Raw genomic sequence first — 22435 nt, forward strand, 5'->3', positions numbered from 1 at the left:
TGGGTGCACGCATTGTGATGATGTCACATTAACTTGCCCGCAAGTTTAGTTTTCATCAATGTTACCTTGGTTACCAGTAACTCTACTGCCGCTATTGGCAGCTTTTAACTGCACTATCACCATAGTTACCTAACACTGAGTCTGATCACGTGCTGCTGCACGTAGGGTGTACGCATTGTGATGATGTCACCTTAACTTGCCCGACAGCCCGGACCGCGTTATGCACAACACATGGGTGAGTAATTACCCTGTATGTATAAATAAGCTGTATGTATCCACTTGTTTATTGTTCCCTGAGGAAAATCTCACACTAAAAGAGATTGAAATGTTGGACACCATACCTTTGTAGCGAGTCTTCTTTTCATGAGTCCTGCTGAGTGCCGCTGTTTTTCCAAATATATATATATATATATATATATATATACATATATATATAAAACACCTCCTAGTGCAATAGCTTAGTGATACTCAGAAATATGTTTAAAGTGATACTAAATGCTCATGTGATTAACCCAAAAAATACTTTGGGTATAACTCATTTGTTAACTGTGATCTTTCAATAGATGTAGCAATTTCCAGACTCCAAATATCTTAGAATCTCCAACATATGTGGAGGTAGAAAATAATAGTATAGTGTAATACATGAAAAAAATAAATTTATTACACAAAAGAAAAATATTAGACATACAATTAAAATAGTGCACAACAATTTAGTGCAAATAGAGCTTATCTGTAATACTGGAACCACATAGCTAAAATGCTGGAGAAAGGTGTCAGTGGCGCCAATAGGTGGGTGCCGACTGCACTGGGTGTCCAAAATGCTGACTCCTCATTAACCTGATGCCAGGCGCTGCACAGTGATTTATTGTATAGTGCTCGGCTCCAGAGGAGACAGCAGTGTGGGGAATCTCTGGTGGCAACTCGGTATCTCCCAGAGTGCTGGGCCAGCCCCCAGGGTGATACTATACCCCTTTTTAGATGTGCACATTCAAGTTGGTTGACTGGCGCACTGGGTGTCACCGACCCCAATGACTCCACTAAGAGGTGTTATAACTGCTTCATAAATAGACCACTGAGGTTTTTTTTTCCATAATTTCGGGTCAAAAACTCCTGACATTTACATGTTGCTGTTCATCTTTCTAACAGTTAAACTGTGAGGAGGGTGATTACACACACTACAGTATAAAGAGACGAAATTCCAAGTTCTCACAATAAGCCGATCCTCAGGAATTGTATAATGAAGCTTTTGTTTTCTCACTTTGAAGTATTACATAAGAGAACAGAGAGGGTATTGTTTAATAAGGTATGAGAATCAGGTTGGTTGGGAAAAAAACAAAGAATTCTATTAACCTGTACACACCTTCATTGTTAGAATTCTAAGGGTGAAACGTTTGGGAAAAATTAAGTTTTATGTGAATGAAAGAGTTTGGTTACCCATTTAATGGCACATTTACTATCTTTAAATATCACACATGTGCATTAAATCCAGAAATATGATAAGCAAAGAACATATATACATTCCTTACTTGTTCGTATTAACTACATAACATGACAGGAACTTGATCAGCACAGGGGAGACCCAGGTTGTGGTAAAAATATGCCGGCAGATGGGATCCCGGGCGTCGATATACCGTCGCTGAAATCCCGACGCCCAGGAAACTGCTGAAGACATCAGGATACCGACGTTGGTATCCCCACTCTGGCGTCGGAATTTGAACCAGCAGCAATTCAGCTGCCAGCTATTCATACCCAACCCAGTAAAAAGCACTACATTAAAAATAAATGGGGAGAGGTTTTAAACCTTCTAATGATGATAAGCGGAGAAGTTGCCAATAGAATAAATCACCTTCTAGCTATCATTTAGTTCTAGTACATTCTATAAAATAACTAGTAGCTGATTGGTTGCCATGGGAAACTTCTTTGCCTGTCTGCTTTAGAAGGTTTGATACATCTCCCCCAAAATAACAATGATTAAATACTTATTTAACCCCCTTAAGAAACATAGTTGCTATATTTACTATTGTGCATATGGTCATTTTATTTTTATTCATGTAGAAAATAACTGCTGGAACAAGGACCAATAGACTGCTTGTATCAACCGTGACGGGGGAGGGGTACTGTAGCAATTGCTGGGAAGGTGAAGTCAGCACTGAGTGCGCTGCTCCTTTAATGAATGTGGTAGGGGCTGGCCTGGCCCTAGTAGGCTGGTGATTACGGCGGCTGCTGATGCCAATGATGAGTCAGAGTGTTTGGTGCTGATGTTGCTGCCATTTCATCATCAGCTCTGTGTGAGCTCAGTAGCAGCAGCACATCCGATCTCCATCTTACAGCAGCCGGGGCCTCTCCTGTCCCTGCAAAAACCTATTGTCTCCCGGGCTCTGTGCAGCCTGCAGGCCCCCTTTGTTGCTGCGTGGCTGAGCGCACCTCCGCTGACTGCCCGTCCTCCAGCACAGGGGAAGGGCTGTCACTGCCTAATGCTGATCATCCACCAGACCCAGCTGAGGCTGCATAACGGGGGCTGATGGAGCATCGTGTGCTGTATTATCCAGTATAGGGAGGAGGTAGGTGCCTCATCTAGCCCTGCACCTGAGGCCAGGCTCTGGATCTAGGACTGGACAGGGTGTCTGCATTGTGTATGGGTTGTAAGGGCCGGGCCTTGCATTGTCTGGAGGAGAGACCCGGCCTGGCCTTGCTGACCAGTACAGCAGCCTCTTGCACAGGGCCCTGCATTGTTCGTGTAATCCTGACTTCCCTTGTCTTTGCTGTCACTATCCCAGCCTAGCAACTCAGCGGATGCCCATATACAAGGCCCGTGCATATCCCACTATATACAAAATGGAGTCTGTCTGACCTGTCTGCCTTCCTCCTCTGCCTGTGATCAGGAAGCAGAGACCTCCCTTCCTAATTCTGCACATGGCTGTTCCCAGTGCACCTAGCACACACCTCATCCTGCTGCACAGAGGCTAGTATCAGTCCCTACTCCCTTTTCCCAGACCATTCTGTGTATGCAGATCGCCCCCTGCAGATTAGCATTGCTACTGCACCTAGCATGTTATTTTAGATTAACAGTCTGAGCCAGTTACTAAATTTGCACCTTTTCAGGGGACAAGGACATTCGCTTTTCTATTCATTAGTAATAACTGGAAATAGAGACTTAAATGTCTACTTGCTAAGAAAACAGTTTCAGATGAAATATATTTGTGTTGCACTGCTGATAAGAGGTCTATTCTGAGACTCAAGAGACATTTGGAATACATTTTGCACTGTGCTGGGGCTAAGAGTCATCAGTTGGGTAATTACTACAAGAAAGACTCTATATCCTGTTCTTGTGTCTGTAGTGTGCGCAGGGCTGTAGATGGAACTTTCAATAACTATTACTAGTTGACAATTGTGACACCTTAAGAAGCAATAAACAGATCTTTTGGCATAGAAGACGAAACCAGTGGATTCTACAAGAACTTAGAAGGGTATAGCATCATACCGTCAGGTTTAAATAGTCTTGAATAATGGAAGCAATCTGGTTGTACCAATTCCGGCTCATCGTGATTGGGGACTCCACAGTGGGGAAATCATGTCTGATCCGAAGATTCACAGAAGGCCGGTTTGCCCAAGTGTCTGACCCCACAGTGGGAGTGGATTTCTTTTCACGATTGGTGGAAATTGAACCAGGCAAGCGGATCAAGTTGCAGATCTGGGACACTGCTGGACAAGAGAGGTTCAGGTAAGGAGTGCCCTTGTTTGTGCTTCTACAATGTGTAGAGTCACTAAGTAGTATTCTGTGGTGGAATATCTTTCAAACATTGCTTCTTACATTACAATAATGTGTTTTGATTAAAAAATAGGGACCATGTAGAATAGTGTACACCTACATTCTATAATAGATGATTTACATATTAAACAATTATGTTATATACCAACCAATCAGATTATAATGTTTTCTAGTACAGCTTAGAAACTATAAGCAAACATCTGATTGGTTGCTATGAGGGGCATCACCTTTTTTCGTTGAACCAGTTTTCATAAATTTCCCCAAATGTCTACTTTGCTGCAGCCTTTTCCCTTGCATATAGCAGAGCCCCATGACCCAAACTCAACATCCCAGATGTATAAAAGTAAAATATACCAGAAAGTGAAAGGATTAACTTTTTGTACTGGTAGCCATATATTTACATATGTACAAACATGGTAAGATGAAGGTCTGAATTGCCTACCCACGCGTGGCCAAGGCCTAAGTTGCATTTCAACAAATCAGGGCTTGGTGAGATAATGTACTCGTAGGTAGGTGATGAGGGCTGTTGGTTTCGTAAGAGGGAAGGCAATTATTAGGCACATTATATTTGTAGAGCAGCCACATCAAACTTGCATCCTTCCTAGAGCCACGTTAGGGAATATCAAAAAATTAGAGGGCCGGATTCCTGGATATGACCAGGGGCGTGGCCTAATTTACAATAGGGTTAAAGACATTTTGTCTGACAGATTTCAAGCCATTTTCTTACCACTCTAATAAAGCACCTTTATATGTCAGCCCAGAGCCTCTTCATGCATCAATAATCTCCTACCCTCCAACATAACCCCTCCCATCAGGTACAAAAAAACTCTGCTCCTGGACTTCCACCTAATTTATGATTGCAGTCACCTGTGTTGAGCTAGTTATTTGATGATAATAGTGTTTCACCACAGGTGTCTGCAATCATCAATTAAGAAGGAAGCCCAGGAGCAGAGCATTTTGTACCTAATGGAACGGGTCATGTTGGAGGGTCTGTAATATATGCCTCAGAGTCTCCTCATGTCCCTTTATATGGCATTAGAGTCCCCCTCATGCGCCTATATATGTCATAACCTCCTCATAGCCCTTTATATGTCATGAGACCTCCTCATGTTCCTTATATTTGCCAGATCCTCATGTGACAGCAGTGCCTACCCTACTCCCTTATGCCAGCAAACCAGCAGCTAGATTATGCTTGCAGTCCGTGGCCTGTCTGAATTCATCACTGACATAGCTTTACCTGTCCAACACCAGGCTAGCTCCACATAGTAATCCTGCGTCTCCACATCAGTTGAGCCAGGCCAGCATGGCACCCTGTTTGGGCCAGTCTCCTCCCCACCTGTCAGCTGGCGCTGTTCCTGCCCCTGCTCTGACTCTGTGACTCACCACAGAGTTGCACTCACGCCTGAAGGAGGAGACAGACAGTCTGTCACAGAGGTCTGGCCTGAGATTTCTGGACTCCTCCTGTCCTGTAATGACAAGCCTCCGGATAGACCCTGTGATTCCCACACTGTCCGGAAGAATCCCAGATGCGTGATGATACCGTAAGCCGCATGTTTTACATGGCTGTTATAGACAATAGTTAGAGTGTGATTTCTGTATTCTATATCATTCCTCTAACACTGTGTGCGTTGCCTGCCTGGGGACCGTGTTCACATGTTGCAGGCATCATGGTAATATAACTCCTAATGTTCTCGCTACTTAAAGAAGATAGATTTGGTTAAGTAAAAGTGTTAGGTATTTATTTCCTCAAATCCTGTGTATTCATATGAATTGAAAGTCTAAATTACATGTAAAAACAAGCTAAAGCTTTTGTGTACCAAAGCCCAACACTATAAATTTAATAAGAAATATTTCTGCCAACACAGTGGAAAAGCGGGAGAAGCCTGGTTTGTTTAAAGCTGGGTACACACTAGACAATATGACGTCCGATCCGGCGGGTTGGACGACATATCGTCCACATTGGGCAGTGTGTACCATCTATGTCATTGACGATGCAAGCTCCCGCACGTAGTCGGCGACATCGCCCGTCGGACCTGCATGTAGGCCCTATGGGCGATATCGTCATCGGGGGGACATGCTGCCGAATGCAGCATGGCTGCCGCTCCCGGCATCGGCAAGTGTGTACACATTTGCTGATGCCGGAACCCCTGCCAGGACCCGCCGCACAACACATCGGCTGGGTACACAACGTTAAATGTGTACCCAGTATTAGAGTAAACTTTTGACAGTGGGATAGCTAGATATCAATACTGGGACGATCCTGTGGGATTCATGACATGAGACACGGTAGGTGTAAGGTACTGTAGTCATGTCATGCAGGCTACTAACTGAAAATATGTCACTTCCCAGTAAAGTTGTTATTGTATGCTTCAGTAGCCTATCCTCTGCCAACTTGTGTGATCGTTTGTTCAGAGGTACCATAGTGTTAATTGCCCAATTAAGCACCCCACATATTCTGAAAGATTGAGAAATTACTTTAGCAAGATAGGTCCATATTTGGATCAAATAAGAGAAGTATATAGTTCTTATTATTTCCATAATCTAGTATTTAAAAGGTTTCTGTATCAATGAGAACCAACACATGTCTCAATTATCTATCTATCTATCTATCTATCTATCTATCTATCTATCTATCTATCTACACGGTGACTTTGTTATACTTAATTGTTTCAGATTTTCATACAAATTTAATGGAAGGTAATGTACTCCCCCCCCCCCCCCGTCACCCCCCCCCCACCCCCCCAAAAAAACCAAAAAAAAACCAAACAAAACGTAATAACTGGTTGTGCCACATTTAGCTGGAACAACTGCAACCAAATGCTTCCAATAACTGGAGATCAGTCTGTCACATCGCTGAACTGCAGGATTGCATTAATTCAGCCACATTGGAGGGATTTCAAGTACAAACTGCACGTTTAAGGCTTATATGTCCCATAAACATCTCAATTGGATTCAAGTCAGGACTTTGACTAGGCCACTCCAAAACTTTCATTTTGTTTCTTTTGAGCTATGCAGAGTTGGACTTGCTCTTGTGATTTGGATTGTTTTCTTGCTGCATAACCTTTGGACTTGAGCTTGAGATCACAGTCTGATAACCGTACATTCTCCTTCAAAATTTAAGTAGAGAGCAGAATTCATGTTTACTGTACGTCAATGATGGCAAGTCATCCAGGTCCCTAAACACTACCACCACCACCATGTTTGATGTTCTTATTGTTGAATGCTCGGTTAGATTTACACCAGATGTAATGGGACCCATGTCTTACAAAGTTCAATTTTCTCTCATCAGTCCACAGAACATTAGCCCAAAAGTCATTAATGTGTTTTTTGGCAAATGTGAGACAAGTCTTTATGTCCTTCTTGGTTAGCAGTGGTTTACCCCTTCCAACTCTCCAATGGATAGCATTTTGGACTAATCTCTTATGGTGGAATAATGAACTGAGACAGTAGAGGCCTCCAAGTCCTTGTGGTCCTTAGATGTTCATCTGGGCTCTTGTGTTATTTCTTAGATGAATCGACAGTGCGCTTTTGGAGGAATACAGGCAGGCTGGCAACTCCTGGAAAGATTCATCACTATTCCAATCTTTCTCTTTTTGGAGATAATAGCTCTTACTGTGGTTAGCCAGAGTCCAAGAGCCTTAGAAATGGCTTTGTAACCCTTTCAAGACTTATATATTTCAATAACTTTCTTTCTTATATCTTCTGGAATTTCTTTTGATTGCGGCATACTGTGCTGCTTGTTGTGACCTTTTAGCCATCTTCAAATTGCTGGAAAAGTTCCACTTAAGAGATATCAAGGTTTAACAGGACTGGCAGTAATCAAGCCTGATTGTGTCTAGTCTAATTGAACTCAATTATAAATTTAATTTGGTTCATTGGTTGAACTAAGGGGAGCAATTACTATTTCAGGGCCAGTTGGTATTGGATAGTTTCCTTCCTTGAATAAATTAAATGATGCGAAGAAGTTATTTGGGGGGATTCCGCACAGAATTTAAATCATAAAAATATAATTTCAGTAACCAACATTACAATTCATTTAACCCACTACGTGGTTCAATTAGCTCAAGTTGGTGGTGCTCCCTAGAGTCTGGATTAGACACATTTGTTTAGGAGATGGACTCTTTTCTGGGGCACTCTTGATAAATAGTGTTGTGTATATTAAAATATAACTTTTATTGTAATTGTCAAAAATAAACTTTTTTAAAACTACATTTCTAAAATGTATAGTCAAACTCCTTTGTATGGGTATTGTAACTCAGTTGACAAATTACTTAGATGATATACCTCCAATATGTCCCAGGGGCTTTATTAGGATAGTAAAAAGGTGGAAATTAAATGATCAGTGATCATTTAAAAACTGTATTTTGTGTTTACTCAGGTTGTCTTTTCTAAAGCTGGGTACAGACTAGACGATATGTCATCCGGTCCCACGGATAGGAGTGATATATTGAGTACATCATCTAGTGTGTACCCATGATATGCGTGCTATCGTGGGTCATTAGCAACATCCTCTGTTGGCCCTACTGCAGATCTTGATAAAGCCCTGGAGAGGAGCGAAACGCGTCAATAAGGGTCCTATTCAAAAGAGCCAATTCTTGCTTTGCTACATTATACCAGTCTACTACCAGCTTTATACCTACAAGCTCTCTGGCATTTACAACAGCACTGAGCATATGGGACACTGCACCAGCTTATTGCACCAGCCTGTTACAGTATCTAAACCTGTGCTCACTCTACTAATAGCGCTATTGAGCGACTGGATATTCACAGCAGAGTGTGAGAGTGAGCTAACTTCGTCACAGGAAAACAGGTGCGCCCACTTGGCATCAACACTGGGGAGGCGGGTCTCCCCCATCCTGTAGCTGGGAAGGAGACGGTGAGTACACTACAGACACCACGCTAGCTGGGACTGTATTTGTATCCATACCCTAAATCCATCTGTGGTGAAAGCCAGATATAAAAAGGATATACGGACCGGATAACATTTACTCGGTGGGGTATGGTGAGCAACATCTTTGTACCACTCTGTTCCTAATTATTATAACGTCCAACCAAGACTCTATGTTCACTGCCTAAACCCGTCTATGGATATAAGGAGCTAAACCTGGGTGGATACCGAGAATGTGACAGTGGTTTGCTGTGAACAAATTGTAGCATAGTATTGGCAACTGAAAAGTTCCATTTTATCATTATGTTATATTGCTAAATATTGTTATACATTTTCATACCATATGTATTCTTGTGGAGGAATGAAATTTTAAATGTTTTATTTGGAGAAAGCGTTTTGAAGTTTATATGCTCAATCAAACATATACAGATATATGCATTATTTATTCTGACACTAGCGCAGCTCAATTTGTGTTTTGAGAAGCTTTTGGTTCAAGTCAGCAGAGTAACTGACTTTTTGAGCTAGCAGCTGTGTATAGAATATACCACTAAAAGTGGGATTTATATTACAGAAGCCTATATAGCTCCGGGATAAAGCTCTCAGTGGCAACACAGAGAGTTTATTCTTTATTCACATACCATCAATAGCATAACTTAAACAAAAAAGCAAAACATTAAATAGTGCTGCGAAAATAACATCTCGTTATCAAATTTGTCAAGGGTGTAACATCTCTTTAATGAAATCTGTCAAGGGTGTAATTACATAAGATACGAAGGAAAAAGTACATCTGCGCACATTGGGTATTGTAATCCCAGTATCCCCATATTTACCATCAAGAAAATTGATATGTCTGAAATAGGGGTGCTGCCGTGAGACAAAAAATACTGTATTGTTCATAAGAATAGGGAAAGAAAAGTTTGTCTTTCTATATGGCGCAGACTGAAAGTGATAATAAAAAATATATATTTCTCTATTGGGTATACATTAAAAAGTTCCAACAGGAACATAATCCAGCGAAATAAAGGTTAAAAGATAAGATAAGTCAGAGCTTGTTATATCTGATTATTACTGAGCATGGATTGCACACTGGTAACAGTATCTAACACTGAGCGTCTGTGACACTCACATTGTGGTCTGGTTATAAAACACGGAGACAAACTTATCATACGTCAAGTATGAATAACAAGACCTGATTCTCTATTTTATTTCTCTAGTGACAGAACGTTTAAGTACTTTTCAGTGTGTATGAGTCTATGGGCAAAATTTACTAAGCGGCGGGTTCTAAACCCCGGCGGTTTGGTGGCGGTTTAACTGCTGGTTCTATTCTGTTCTAAACCCCGGGGGTTTGGTGGCGGTTTTGCAGCAGTTTCTAAATGACAGCCCTGTTCTGTTCTATTCTAAAATGTGTTTTGACAGCAGTTTTGCAGCGGTTTTGGCCTTAGTAAATCTGCAGATAGCAAAACCGCAGTCAAAACACATTTTAGAATAGAATTGAACAGGGCTGTCATTTAGAAACAGCTGCAAAACTGCCACCAAACCCCCGGGGTTTAGAACAGAATAGAACCCGCCATCAAACCGCCGGGGTTTAGAACACGCCGCTCAGTAAATTTTGCCAAAAGTATCCATATCTTATTGAACCAGCAGCAACTGGCAACAGTGTTTCAACATTTGTGTTTGCAACACTCTCACTGCGGTTAAAGCAGTGTGCACACAGATAAATCTTAAATTTAATCAATTGTGAATATTAACAACATATATTCACATGAGATCTGTGGCAAATATCATTATAGTAATATATTATTAAGGAGCTGCTGGAATACGTAAATTAAATAAAGACATAAGCACACTAGATAATAAATATATCTCATTATTAACTAACCAGAGACTAATATGCAGCAAGATACCAATAGTAAATAATCATTAAAGGATAGGCTGATAAGTGCCAATGCCAATACAAGGCCTTATCGGGTGTGCACTAGTGGACCACTTAATAATGATTATATAAGCACATCTCATGTATGGGAAATTAATTCTCCCACCATATGATTATAATAATTGCATCTATCCTATTATTATTGGTCACATGTGGGAATGGAGATGCATGGGTTTTTCTAACAATTTAACTCTTTACCTATAATATAATTTATTATCTCTCCCAAGTGTTTATTGCAGAGCTCTGTGTAAGAATTAATTTTCCATTTACAGAGCATGGATATCTAGTAATATTAAAAGTAAGAAATAAAAACACACGGCAGGGTTTCTTTTTGATTTTATTTCACTTTGTTTATTACAAATAGCTACACAATTATTATTTTTTGCTTTATTATCTTTTAACCTTTATTTCGCTGGATTATGTTCCTGTTGGAACTTTTTAATGTATACCCAATAAAGAAATATATATTTTTTATCAATTTCAGTCTGTGCGCCATATAGAAAGACACACTTTTTTTTCCCCTCTTCTTATGAACAAGGGTGTAATCACAAAAGGGTAACCTTATTTGAACAAGGAATAATCTAGAAGTGAAATTTAAGAAAATCATAGGACTGAATGATGTGATAGGCTGGCATTAGGGAGCCTGGGGACTCCCTGCTTTGATCATAAATCTCAGACGGTTATACAGTTAGTGAAGGCATATGAAAACCTATTTCCAATCCTTCACATTATGTATGGACTGTTCCTTTTTTTTATTACTATTTAAATAAGTCTTTGTCCATGGAGTGATTATATATGTAATGGTTTCTGTCTCATCCTATACTCCAGAATATTTCCTTTACCTCTGCCTCTCCTCCTGTGTAATCCCCCAAAATATTTCCTTACCTCTGGCTCTCCTTCTCCTGTATAATCCCCCAGAATATTTCCTTTACCTCTGGCTCTCCTCCTGTGTAATCCCCCAAAATATTTCCTTACCTCTGACTCTCCTTCTCCTGTATAATCCCCCAGAATTTCCTTTACCTCTGGCTCTCCTTCCCCTGTATAATTCCCCAGAATATTTCTTTTACCTCTGGCTCTCCTTCCCCCCATATAATTCCCCAGAATATTTCCTTTACCTCTGGCTCTCTTTCCCCTGTATAATCCCCCAGAATAATTTCTTTACCTCTGGCTCTCTTTCCCCTGTATAATTCCCCAGAATATTTCCTTTACCTCTGGCTCTCCTTCCCCCCATATAATTCCCCAGAATATTTCCTTTACCTCGGATTTACCTTCCCCTGTATAATTCCCCAGAATATTTCCTTTACCTCTGGCTCTCTTTCATGTTGACCATGTCACAGTCTGATTATTTTGTAGATCCGGCTCGGGACCCTTGGGTATGGCCGATGTGTATGAGAAAAGAGGTGGCTTGATCCAACTCTGGCTCATGAGTATGAACAGGTAGCCGGACACTATTGCTAGTGTAGGAACCACGGACTTGTGATATGCAAGGATGCTAGTCTGGAACCAAGGCGATTACCCAGGACACTCGGCAACACCTTGTCTAGTGGCCTCAGAAGACCATCCAGAGTTATCCTCTAGCGACAAGGGTGACCCCGGAAAATCAGAATAAAGTAGTACTGGTAGATAGGAACACAGGCCAAGAATCAGTCTTATGCATACAGAATACAATTTAGGAAAGTTGCAACCCTGGTACAGCTCTAACGCAGGACCTGGAACTGGAACCAGTGAGGAACTCAGAAACTGAGAATTAGGGTGATACAGGTACTGAACACCTCAGTGCACAGACTGTATACCTCACACTGAACCCTAGCCCTGGAACCAGCACCCTTCTCTGAATCAGCCCAAGACAACATCACACGGTGCAGGGAAACCAACACCACTTAGCAGGTATAACTATATACCTGGACAACCGCTGAGCACAGAATAGAACAGCATAAAGAAGTAACATGCAATGTCTCAGCGGTATGATGGAATGAGACCGCAGCAGAGCACACAGACTCTGTATAGGCAGGTAACAGTTCACAGGTAAATGGAAGTGGTATACTTGCAGGCTGGGTTGCGATGGTTAAGCTGACTTGTATGCAGTATGGGAACTGCAGGAGAGGCAGGTAACCGAGCTCAGCGGTGAATGGGTCTCAAGATGGAAGACAGTGTGGATGCTGCAATGCTGGTGGGTGTAGGAGACACAGCAGCTGGGGGATAGTGTTTCAGTGTGCAATGTGAAAGCTGCGGTGTTGGAGCCACACTGGCTGGTGGATAGCGGGTCTGAGTGCAGCGTGAAAACTGCAGCGCTGAGATGGAACAGCGTGGACGCTGTGATGCCGGCAGATGAATTATACTCAGTGAAGATGGTAAATAGCTGGAATCAACAAAGTAGCAATGAAGTCACAGAGGACATGAGTACAGGATACAAAGTAAACCAGAAGTCTTGAACTATCCAGGGTAGGAACACACTGTTCCTATTTAAACCAGTTCCTGTGTACATCTGAAGCGGTCTCTAGCCATTTGACTAGCAGACCACGTGAGTTAACAGGTGCACCAATTAATCACAGGGCAACTTCCCTGTGATGTTTTGAGACAGCAATGAATGAATGTCTACACCTGTCAGCAACGCTAAGAACCAGAGTCTTGACAAACCACCACTGATCTAGCAGGCAACATATGGCTTATGGGCCGCTTGTTGCTCAACACTTTATTACATCAATTATATTAATGTTGATCAAGGTTTTCATGGGATATTTATAATGTAAGTGACTTCAATGTATGTAAATTATGTTTTTATTGGCCCTTTGTAACATAGGGCCTGATCCAGAGGTGGACGCAGTTGTCTGATGTTTTCTGTTCTGCGCCCTGATGGTTACCACTGGTGGGGGCAGAACGAATTTGGACGCAGAGAGAGACAATATCAGTATGGGTTCCTTGGTTGTAACGGGGGTGGCTAGCTAGATGCAGGCATGTCATGGTCATCTACATAATCTTTTATTTCAGTTGAACTGGTACCGGCAACCATGGTCCAATGGACATACTGAGCAACCATGGGGCTACTCTAATGTCCAATGGTACGGCCTATAGTGTGATATTGGGAATCGAAGGACGGGGAGTAGAGAAGATTACTATAAGGCGGTACATGATACAAAATGGTTGAGAATCACTGGCTAGAGAATTAAGCCGCACATCCACTAGACGATAAATTGGATGATTTGAACGATTTTGTGCTCCCACTGGTCGTTGACGACATCTGTCATTGCCTGTACTTGGAGGGCAGCCTGACAATATCGTCAGGTTCTGCAAGTACGGGGATAAGGGAGGGTGACGTCACTGAACAATATCGTGAATGATATCGTTCAGTGTGTGTGTGCTCAATATCTTTACCGACCTTGAGCACATCACTGCTGGGGACACACTAGACGATAGCGCTCATGGAGCGAATCGTCTAGTGGATACGCTCCTTAAGAAGAGTGCTAAGTGCATCTAATGTACTAAAAGGTGAATTTTATTGTGGAAATGTGTGCGCACACTTTGGCTAATAGTGGAAATGTGTACACTTATTTGGCTATAGGTGGAATGGTATGTGCACTTGATTGATTCGAGGTGGAATGGTGTGCTGCTCTTTAAAAATATATAACATGCACTTTGTTTTTAATTCATACCCCATTAAAACACAGTAAATATAGCACTCCATTTTGCTGAGTACTCCATTGCAGTTCACAGAATACTTTCATTAGCCCTTCCCTTTTGTCTTACTGCCTGGGCCTTGGTTGTTGCTATTGCCATAGTATCTTGGCTACAGTCTCCTTCCAGGAATAAGCTCGCTCCAGAGTCACTGGAATACTGGTGTAGGTGGAACAGAGGTTTCCATGGCTCCAGCTACAGTATCCTCTGACTCAAGTGAGTGACGCACTGTGGCACAGACGACTCGATTTGAGTCAGAGAGAGATGGTCACTCATTAGTGACTCACTCAGACTGTCCTATGGTATCATGTTAACGCATAGAATGTAATGTTTATAATTCTGGATATTTTTTTACCCAAAAATTAACCGGATCTGTGATCCCTAATAAGCAACTTATACCCCTTTTACACTTCCAGGTTATTGTGCAGAGTGAAAGGACCCAGTTGAAATAACCCTGGTAACAAGCAGGGTTGAACACAGGTTCAACCCGGCTTGCAGTGCAGTGTGAACGGGTAACCTGGGTCGATGCGACCCGGGTCAAATTCACCGCACTGCCTCTTCAAGCGCCGGCTCAGCATGTGACGTCATCGACCCAGCAATAAGCCCGGTCGGGCCGCCAGTCTGAAAGGGGTCCTCACCCGAATTTCACTCTGGATGGACACATGTACAAAATCCTGGGTGCGTCCCGGGGTTGTGATGTGAAAGGGGTATTAGTGTTTGATTTAGTGTGACACTGATTCCATGATGGTTGGCTGTGACTCTCATTGTTGGGAGTCAAGGAAGTTGCAGATTTGTAGAAATTGAATGAAGCAAGCCCTTGAAATATTGTTGCACTCTTGCAGTTCTGTAAGCTCTGGACGTCTCTGTGGATTGTTTTTGTTCAATAGACAGCGGGCTAAGAGGGAACGCCTCCCAAATATCGCTGAAGGCAGGGAGAGTGAAAAACAGTTGCAGTCCTCTGCCAGAATGACAGGGAATCGCACATGCACACAGCTCGCACACTACAGAGTCATGTGCACACCTGTGATTGGTTACATGTGCGTCTGGTTCCCTGAAGCTGTGTTTTTATTTTTTTTAGCAGCCATTGATGGAGGATGTGGCAACAGTGACTGCCAACTATCCTATTATAGTGAAAATGGATTTGAAAAAGCCTAATACAAGGCTGGTAATAGTATCTTCATCCTCTTCTTCATCAGCTCAAATTATAATTTAAAGAACATTTTTTTTTTGGGTGATTGACAGATAACATCCTTACCCCAGATTCTGAGTTAAAACTTCCATCTAATTATTGCCTCTTACTATTACCTAATGGAAGCCAATCCTTCTGAGGAAATTTATAAAGAAAACAAATGCAGTAAATCACCGTGGGGAAGTTTGTTCAGGCAAATCAACAGTATTATTCCCTGGTTTTGACTGTAAGCCCGCAGAGAGCATTAAATGATGAGTCCTCTCTCAAAATACCCATTACTGGTCCCCCACATATATAGAGGAATTATCAGCTCCTCTTCTATATTAAATTGGGAGTCAGAGGAAGTAATTAGGACAGCTGCATTTTCTAAGCAAGGTGAGTGAGGTACTGGTGCAAATGGGCTACAATTGCCCTAGTAGGCAAAACTCCTCCATCAAAATGATGCGCCACACACTGGGAGAACTGAGCAGTATAAAGAAGAAACAGTCAGGATATTGGATGGAGAAATGAATTAGTCACATTGACTGACACCTATACTAATAATAAATATACATAAAAAATATATACGCCTTAAGCGGAATCGGTATGTAATGCCACCTGATGTAATGCCGGCAGACTAAATAAAGACACTGGAAGCCCGAACCGTTAGGATCTCGACTGGGGCTGGTAAGTACCCTAACCCTCTCCTCCTCCCCCCCCCTAACCCTACCTTAGCGGTCCTTTACCTCCCGCACCCTAAACCTAACCTGGGGTGGTGCCTAACCCCTCCCCCCGCACCATAAACCTAGCCCGTCTGGGGTGTTGCCTAACCCTAAGTCCCATATATCAAGGGAGTGGGAATGGGAAAAGAGAATGCAGCACAGGTAAAAGAGGAATATATACCCTATGGGATAAATATAAAAATAATTGATATAGTTATTGTTTAGGTGACTAAGGTGCTCCCTGGGAGTAACTTATTACTAAGTTAACCCTAAGTGCCCCCAGGACTTCCTTAACCTAACCCTCACCGACCCGTGGCTAAGCGCTAACATTGCCCGGCTTACCTTCGTTCGGGAAGCAGTCTGTCTAAATTCCGGCATCGGGATGTAGACGGGTGTCAGGATTTCAACGCCTGTCTTTAGTCCCGCGTCAGGATTTCAACACCGGGATTTAGTCAGGCAACTTCCTGGTTGTCTGCATTTTGACCGCATCCTTTAAAAGAAATTACAATGTAGCTTGATCACCACTACAGTCGATGACCAATGTTTGTGGATTAGTACCAGAGCAACTGCAATATCCCACATTGATTCTTATTGAAATCCGTATTTGGATGTTAATAGAACTAAATCTGTATTGGTTTGAACTTTAGGAATAGTTGGTCAAGCCAAAGTATAGAGAACAGCTCTTGGCTATGTGGATTGAGAATCCAGCAATATGCTGAAATATGCAGACACAGGATTAATGACAATAATGCACCACCAGAGTATGTATCAATGTGAGACCCTGTAATTGCTAATAATCCCTGGTTGGAGCTCTAAAAAGGAGGATGACACTACGGCAGGTCCGGGATGCACACTGCTCTTACAGAAGACCTGTAAGTTTACAAACCTGGTAGCTTAGTCAGTAGAAACAGATATTGGTTGAATCCTGTAAGAGGACAACTGGGGATTCTGAGTGTAACGTAGTGGCCTCATTAAGACATCAAACAAAGGCCAGATATCACTTCATGTTAGACGAGTTAAGCTTGTGGTGTCTCAAAGAGACTCAGCTCATGTTTTGTCCTTCCTCCATTTTGCCTTGGACTTCCTTGTCTATAAATGTAAACTACGCTTGTCATCGGCAACTATAATGGCTCAGCTCTGAGCCCCTGGCTTGGCAAACAATATATTATGCAGTCAACTCCTGAAAGTAATATTTATCTCTAGACCGATCTTACCCAAATACTGTACTCTAAAACTTGGAACATAGATTCATTCCTAGCCTTTTTGTCTACATTGAATGATACTTCAGACATTTACTCTACTATTTTGTAAACTACCGTCTCTCTAAGCATCCACCGGACTATTGTATAATTCGACTTGGTAGAGATAATTAAGATCCCAATTAACTATTCCAATACCATGGTCCTAATAATGTTTTGGTTCCACATAAACTTGGAATTATAAACATTAAGCCCACAGGCATTACAGGCCTCTGTAGGTCAGTCCAAGAAAGTTGCTCACTATTTAGTGATCTCCCTCTAACCAGAGTCTACACATCAGTGAGACAAGCAGCAGTTGATCACTCATTGGTCCGTCAGATGAAAACTGCAAGTTCATGACAAGATGGCTACTGATATACAGCGTATGCTAAACATCCTCCCCAGAAGTAACCAATATGCCCAGTCAGTGCATTCTTGGACTTGTTGTTCCACCAGAGCTGGCAAAAATCATGTGTCCTAAGTATGAGTAGAATAACTAACAAAACAAAACTAGACAAACAGTAAAAAAAAAACCTTGTTTGCTGCATGGCAGCTCCAGCTAGGCAGTGAGACAGAGAACTATACTGGGTCACTCCAAGTTGTCTCATGTCATTAATAGAGTCAGCTAGCTCTAACAAAGGATGCAGTTACATAAAGGATCTGGGAAATGTATTATACACTTGTAGTATCTTTATTCACATTCCACATAACATTTTTCTTCCATTTGTCATAAAATAGTTATAGTCCATAGCCACTATGGTGCATTTGGAATGTGAGATATGAAAATTGATCTTACAAAATTTGTTGATTGTTCTTTTACGTTCCTGTATTTTGCTTTTCTTTAAATGAAGTGTTCTGTCTAATTTCAGATCTATCACACGTGCCTACTACAGAAACTCTGTTGGAGGGCTCCTGCTATTTGATATCTCCAACCGTCGCTCCTTCCAGAATGTTCATGAATGGTTAGAAGAAGCTAAGGCCCACGTGCAGCCCTATCACATCGTTTTTGTTCTGGTGGGTCACAAATGTGACCTGGACACACAACGGCAAGTGACAAGACACGAGGCTGAGAAACTGGCTACTGCGTATGGCATGAGATATATTGAGACCTCAGCCCGAGATGCCATCAATGTAGAGAAAGCCTTCACTGATCTGACTCGCGATATATATGAGCTTGTTAGAAAGGGGGAGATAAATATCCAAGAAGGCTGGGAGGGGGTGAAAAGTGGGTTTGTCCCAAATGTAGTGCATTCTTCTGAGGAGGTAATTAAATCAGACAGGCGGTGTCTTTGCTAAGCAGTACAAACTAATAGTAAGGTCTCCTTTGTGAACTCTGCTAATATAACACAGTCGTAAAAAAAATCTGTGAAGTGAAGGGTACCTTGTAATTGCTCTGAGTACCATAGTGTGAAGGGAGGTTGGGCAGCGGAAGTAAAAAATAGTTGGTAAAATCAAAAAAACACATCTCAATCTTACGGAAGTTCTTACATCTTTGGCAAGTGTGCATGTCTATGTTTAGGAGTTGGGATTCATAAGTCAATGACAACAGAGTTCAAATCATCCTAATTCATTTGATAAGTTCTGTGTAGTTTAATGTTGGTAGTTATATGCAGTGAGTTAATACCACAGTGTAATGGTCATATGATATATAGTTATAGAAGAAGCAACCCTCGTTTACTGTACTTTGAAGAAAGACAAAAAGACAATGAAGATTATGTTCTAGCTTCTAATTATAAAATGTCTAATTGCTGTGACAATAACTAATGCAATGGCCTTAACATGCGCCTGTCACTTAAGCGAAGCAGAGGCAGCTATTTTATGGACTGAACCAATATTTGTGAGAATTCAGTTTACCAAGTCATTGGAAAGTAGTGATATTGCTGAGGTTTTGGGGATTTTTTTTTTTTTTGCCTCAATGATGTCACTAGTTCTTAAAATGTGGCACAGTTCGACAAAATGGCTGCTTTGAGTGTATGCAGGCGATGGATCACTCTGTATGCACACTGGTGGTGGTTGCTCAATATCTCCTTTGACTCAAAATGTAGATACTTAAAGGAGAATATGTAATATTGAAGTGATTATACTGCTATAAAAGGATAATACATTGACAACTGGATGACTAATTTCTATTGCATATGTCAATTGCCAATCTACTTTAAACTTCTTTTTTAGACTAAAACATGTAATCAGACCAAATAAGATAATGTGTTGCACTATTTCAGAGAAAGAATAAATTAAATAAGCAATAGGTCAAAAGAAAACTCCCTTTACTTCTGTGGCAGTACAGCCGAGATGCAGATTAATATAAGGTAATATGAAACTGAAGAATGCAGGTTATATTCATTTTCTTGTCTATTCTGACATTGTGTTTGCTTACAATGCCATTTTTGCCTTGGTACCAGGTTTTCTATAGTTTTAACAATATTTAAAAACATGGCATTATATAGGATCATGAAATGTCATTGGCTGCAAAATAAAAAATATACAGCTAACTGGCTAAAAACAAAAAGTACAGCTGAGAAACCTGTATTGTAGTTTTGAGTTTTCACACTAAGGCTGTGAATAGTTAGCCAAACCTCGATTTACCCTCCTCCAGGCTTACACTGGTCACACGTGGGATTGTAGTGAGTGGTCCCATATCAACATGCCCATTAATGATCTGATATATGTCAAAAGGATTAACAAGAGTCGGTAAATGTTTTGGGAAAATTACCACAAGCGATCTCTATTGGCCTGTAGATGTGATCATCTTTCAGCCGCTGTAACAGGTCCCTGTCACTCCTGAAGAGATCCAGCTGCTCAGCACATGCAAGTGGTGAATTGTCTGAATGGCAGGATATTTCCATGAGAGACTTGTGTTAGAAAAGATTTTAGGGTTTTGCATGCTAACTACACTATACTCTAACTCAGGGGTCAGAGAACTTTTTTACCCCAAAATATATTTAGAGACGCACTACTATATGATTTCCTTCCCTTGATTTGAAAGGAAGGAAATCATATAGTAGTGCCCCCATAGTTATGCCCCTGTAGTAGTGCCGCTTGTACAAACCCCCCCCCCCCAAAAAAACACTTGCCTTATTCCCTGCTCCTGCATCAGCCGCCGTCCTGTCCGCCCGGCTGCTCCTCGGAACTATGGGAGAGACGTCATGCTGTCTCTCCCATAGTGTGCATGGTGAGAGAGCCGGAAGCTGGAGTTCAGAAGAGCCTCTCCGGCTAACGCGGTGCTGCAGGGAAGGAGCCGGGCGGCTGCTGGTAATAACATCGCAGCAGGCGTCCGGCTTAGAGCCTCCCTGCGGCACAGCCAGGCATGCATATGAATCATTCTATATTATGATTCATATGCATGCCCAGCTGTCCGTCCATTAGCCCCAGGAATTTCATTTTTAACCCATGTGGGGTAAATTACCCCTGTTCCCTGACAACTGCTCTAACTACTGATGGAATATTTCACAATGCACTCTATTAAAATACTCTGTGCAGCTCTAACAACCAAAAGCAGCGTGTAATAGTTGCTTGGACCTTACAAAAGCTGAAGTTTAGCATTGTTGGCACTAGATTAAAAAGGTTTCTCTGTATGAAGTTAAAAACTATCCAGTAGCCTGTGCTTGTGGAGAATAGATTTAAGCCATGTGTATAGGGGGCATGACTAGAGTTGTAGTTAGCAGTGCAGCTCACATGCAGAGTGATACAGAGAACACTGGGAGTGCTCAGACATATTTGCATTTGAGTGGTTAGCAAGTAACTGGGAGCGAGTGTCTACTGCCCGTAGGAAGTACATCAATCATTTTTAACATCCGGTTAAAGGCCTTTAAGCTAAAATTATGTATGGACATGATTTTTGGACAGTGGTGGCACTCAACACCTATTTTTGAAAGAGCTCTCCGTCAATTTTTTTTTTTACAGTTCATATCCACTAAAGGGTATATTTACTAAAGTGCGGATTTATAGAAGTGGAGATGTTGCCGATAACAACCAATCAGATTCTATCTATTATGTTCTAGATGGTGCTAGATAAATGATAAGTAGAAACTGGTTGCTATTGGCAACATCTCCACTTCTTTAAACCCGCACTTTAGTAAATATACCCCTAATTACTAATAGGTTTGATAAGAATTACTTGATAATGAACCTTTCTTTTGCCTTTTGATTGAGAAAAAAAAAAAAAATGCTAAAACTGCATCAGCAGCACTATGGGTATCAGCAATCAGGGTTTATTCAGTCATCTTAAGAAAATGTAGACATAAGTGCTAAGGGGGGGGGTGGGTGGGTGGGCGTGCGTGCGTGTGTGTTTTCCAGCATTCACACTGAACCCTCATATGTGCTGTTGACTTTTTCTTCAGAGGCTTTAATAAACCGTGTTTGAAGTATCAATACAAGCAGTGAACCCAACTAAGGATGAATGTACCACATGGGCAGGGAAAGCGCCTGTGTGTGTCATAGTACTCTATACTCATGGAAAGTCTGGGAGACCTGGACTCCCAAGAGCAGGCAATTTTCCTGGAGAGCAGGTGGGTAGAGACACAGATAGCACCATTAAGCCCTGTCCATTGCAGTAAGCACCAAGTGGGAGGTATGATGACCTGATTTCATCACCATGCCCTTGCCACACTATATTTACTGAGAGGGGATAAACAATGTGATTGCCCTACTTACTTGAAGATGCAATTTGCATAATCAAGCTTGCCCATCCATTCTTTTCATTCCACACCTCCCAGAAGTGATGTAGGAAAAATAGAGGAGATATGGAATAAAGTATTTGGCTAGATCAGGGGTCCCAACCACGGTCCTCAAGACACACTAACAGTCCAGGTTTTAAGGCTAGCCATAGCTGGGACAGGTGACTTAATTAGTACCTCAGTTATTTTGATTTAACCATCTGTGCTTAAGCATGGATATCACTAAAACCAGGACTGTTAGTGTGCCTTGAGGACCGTGGTTGGGAATCACTGGGCTAGATTATGCTGTAGACAATAGATATGCTCAAACGACTTTATGATCTGGCGTTTCCAGCTGGGGGAAAAAAAAAATTGATGTACTTCTCTGTC

At 41.7% G+C, this 22435-nt stretch overlaps 1 protein-coding gene across 1 annotated transcript; it reads left to right on the forward strand.

Moving 5' to 3' along the window:
• The first annotated feature begins 2214 nt into the window (after window positions 1-2214).
• Window positions 2215-21665, forward strand: RAB39B (RAB39B, member RAS oncogene family). Its single transcript, XM_088482867.1, has 2 exons — window positions 2215-3721; window positions 18260-21665. Exons 1-2 carry the CDS (start codon window positions 3507-3509, stop codon window positions 18684-18686), a joined length of 642 nt encoding a protein of 213 aa, XP_088338993.1. The 5' UTR covers window positions 2215-3506; the 3' UTR covers window positions 18687-21665.
• Window positions 21666-22435: the final 770 nt, after the last annotated feature.

The sequence above is a fragment of the Taudactylus pleione genome, unplaced genomic scaffold (genome assembly GCF_031769625.1).
Source record: "Taudactylus pleione unplaced genomic scaffold, aTauple2 ptg000296l, whole genome shotgun sequence".
Classification (NCBI taxonomy): domain Eukaryota; kingdom Metazoa; phylum Chordata; class Amphibia; order Anura; family Myobatrachidae; genus Taudactylus; species Taudactylus pleione.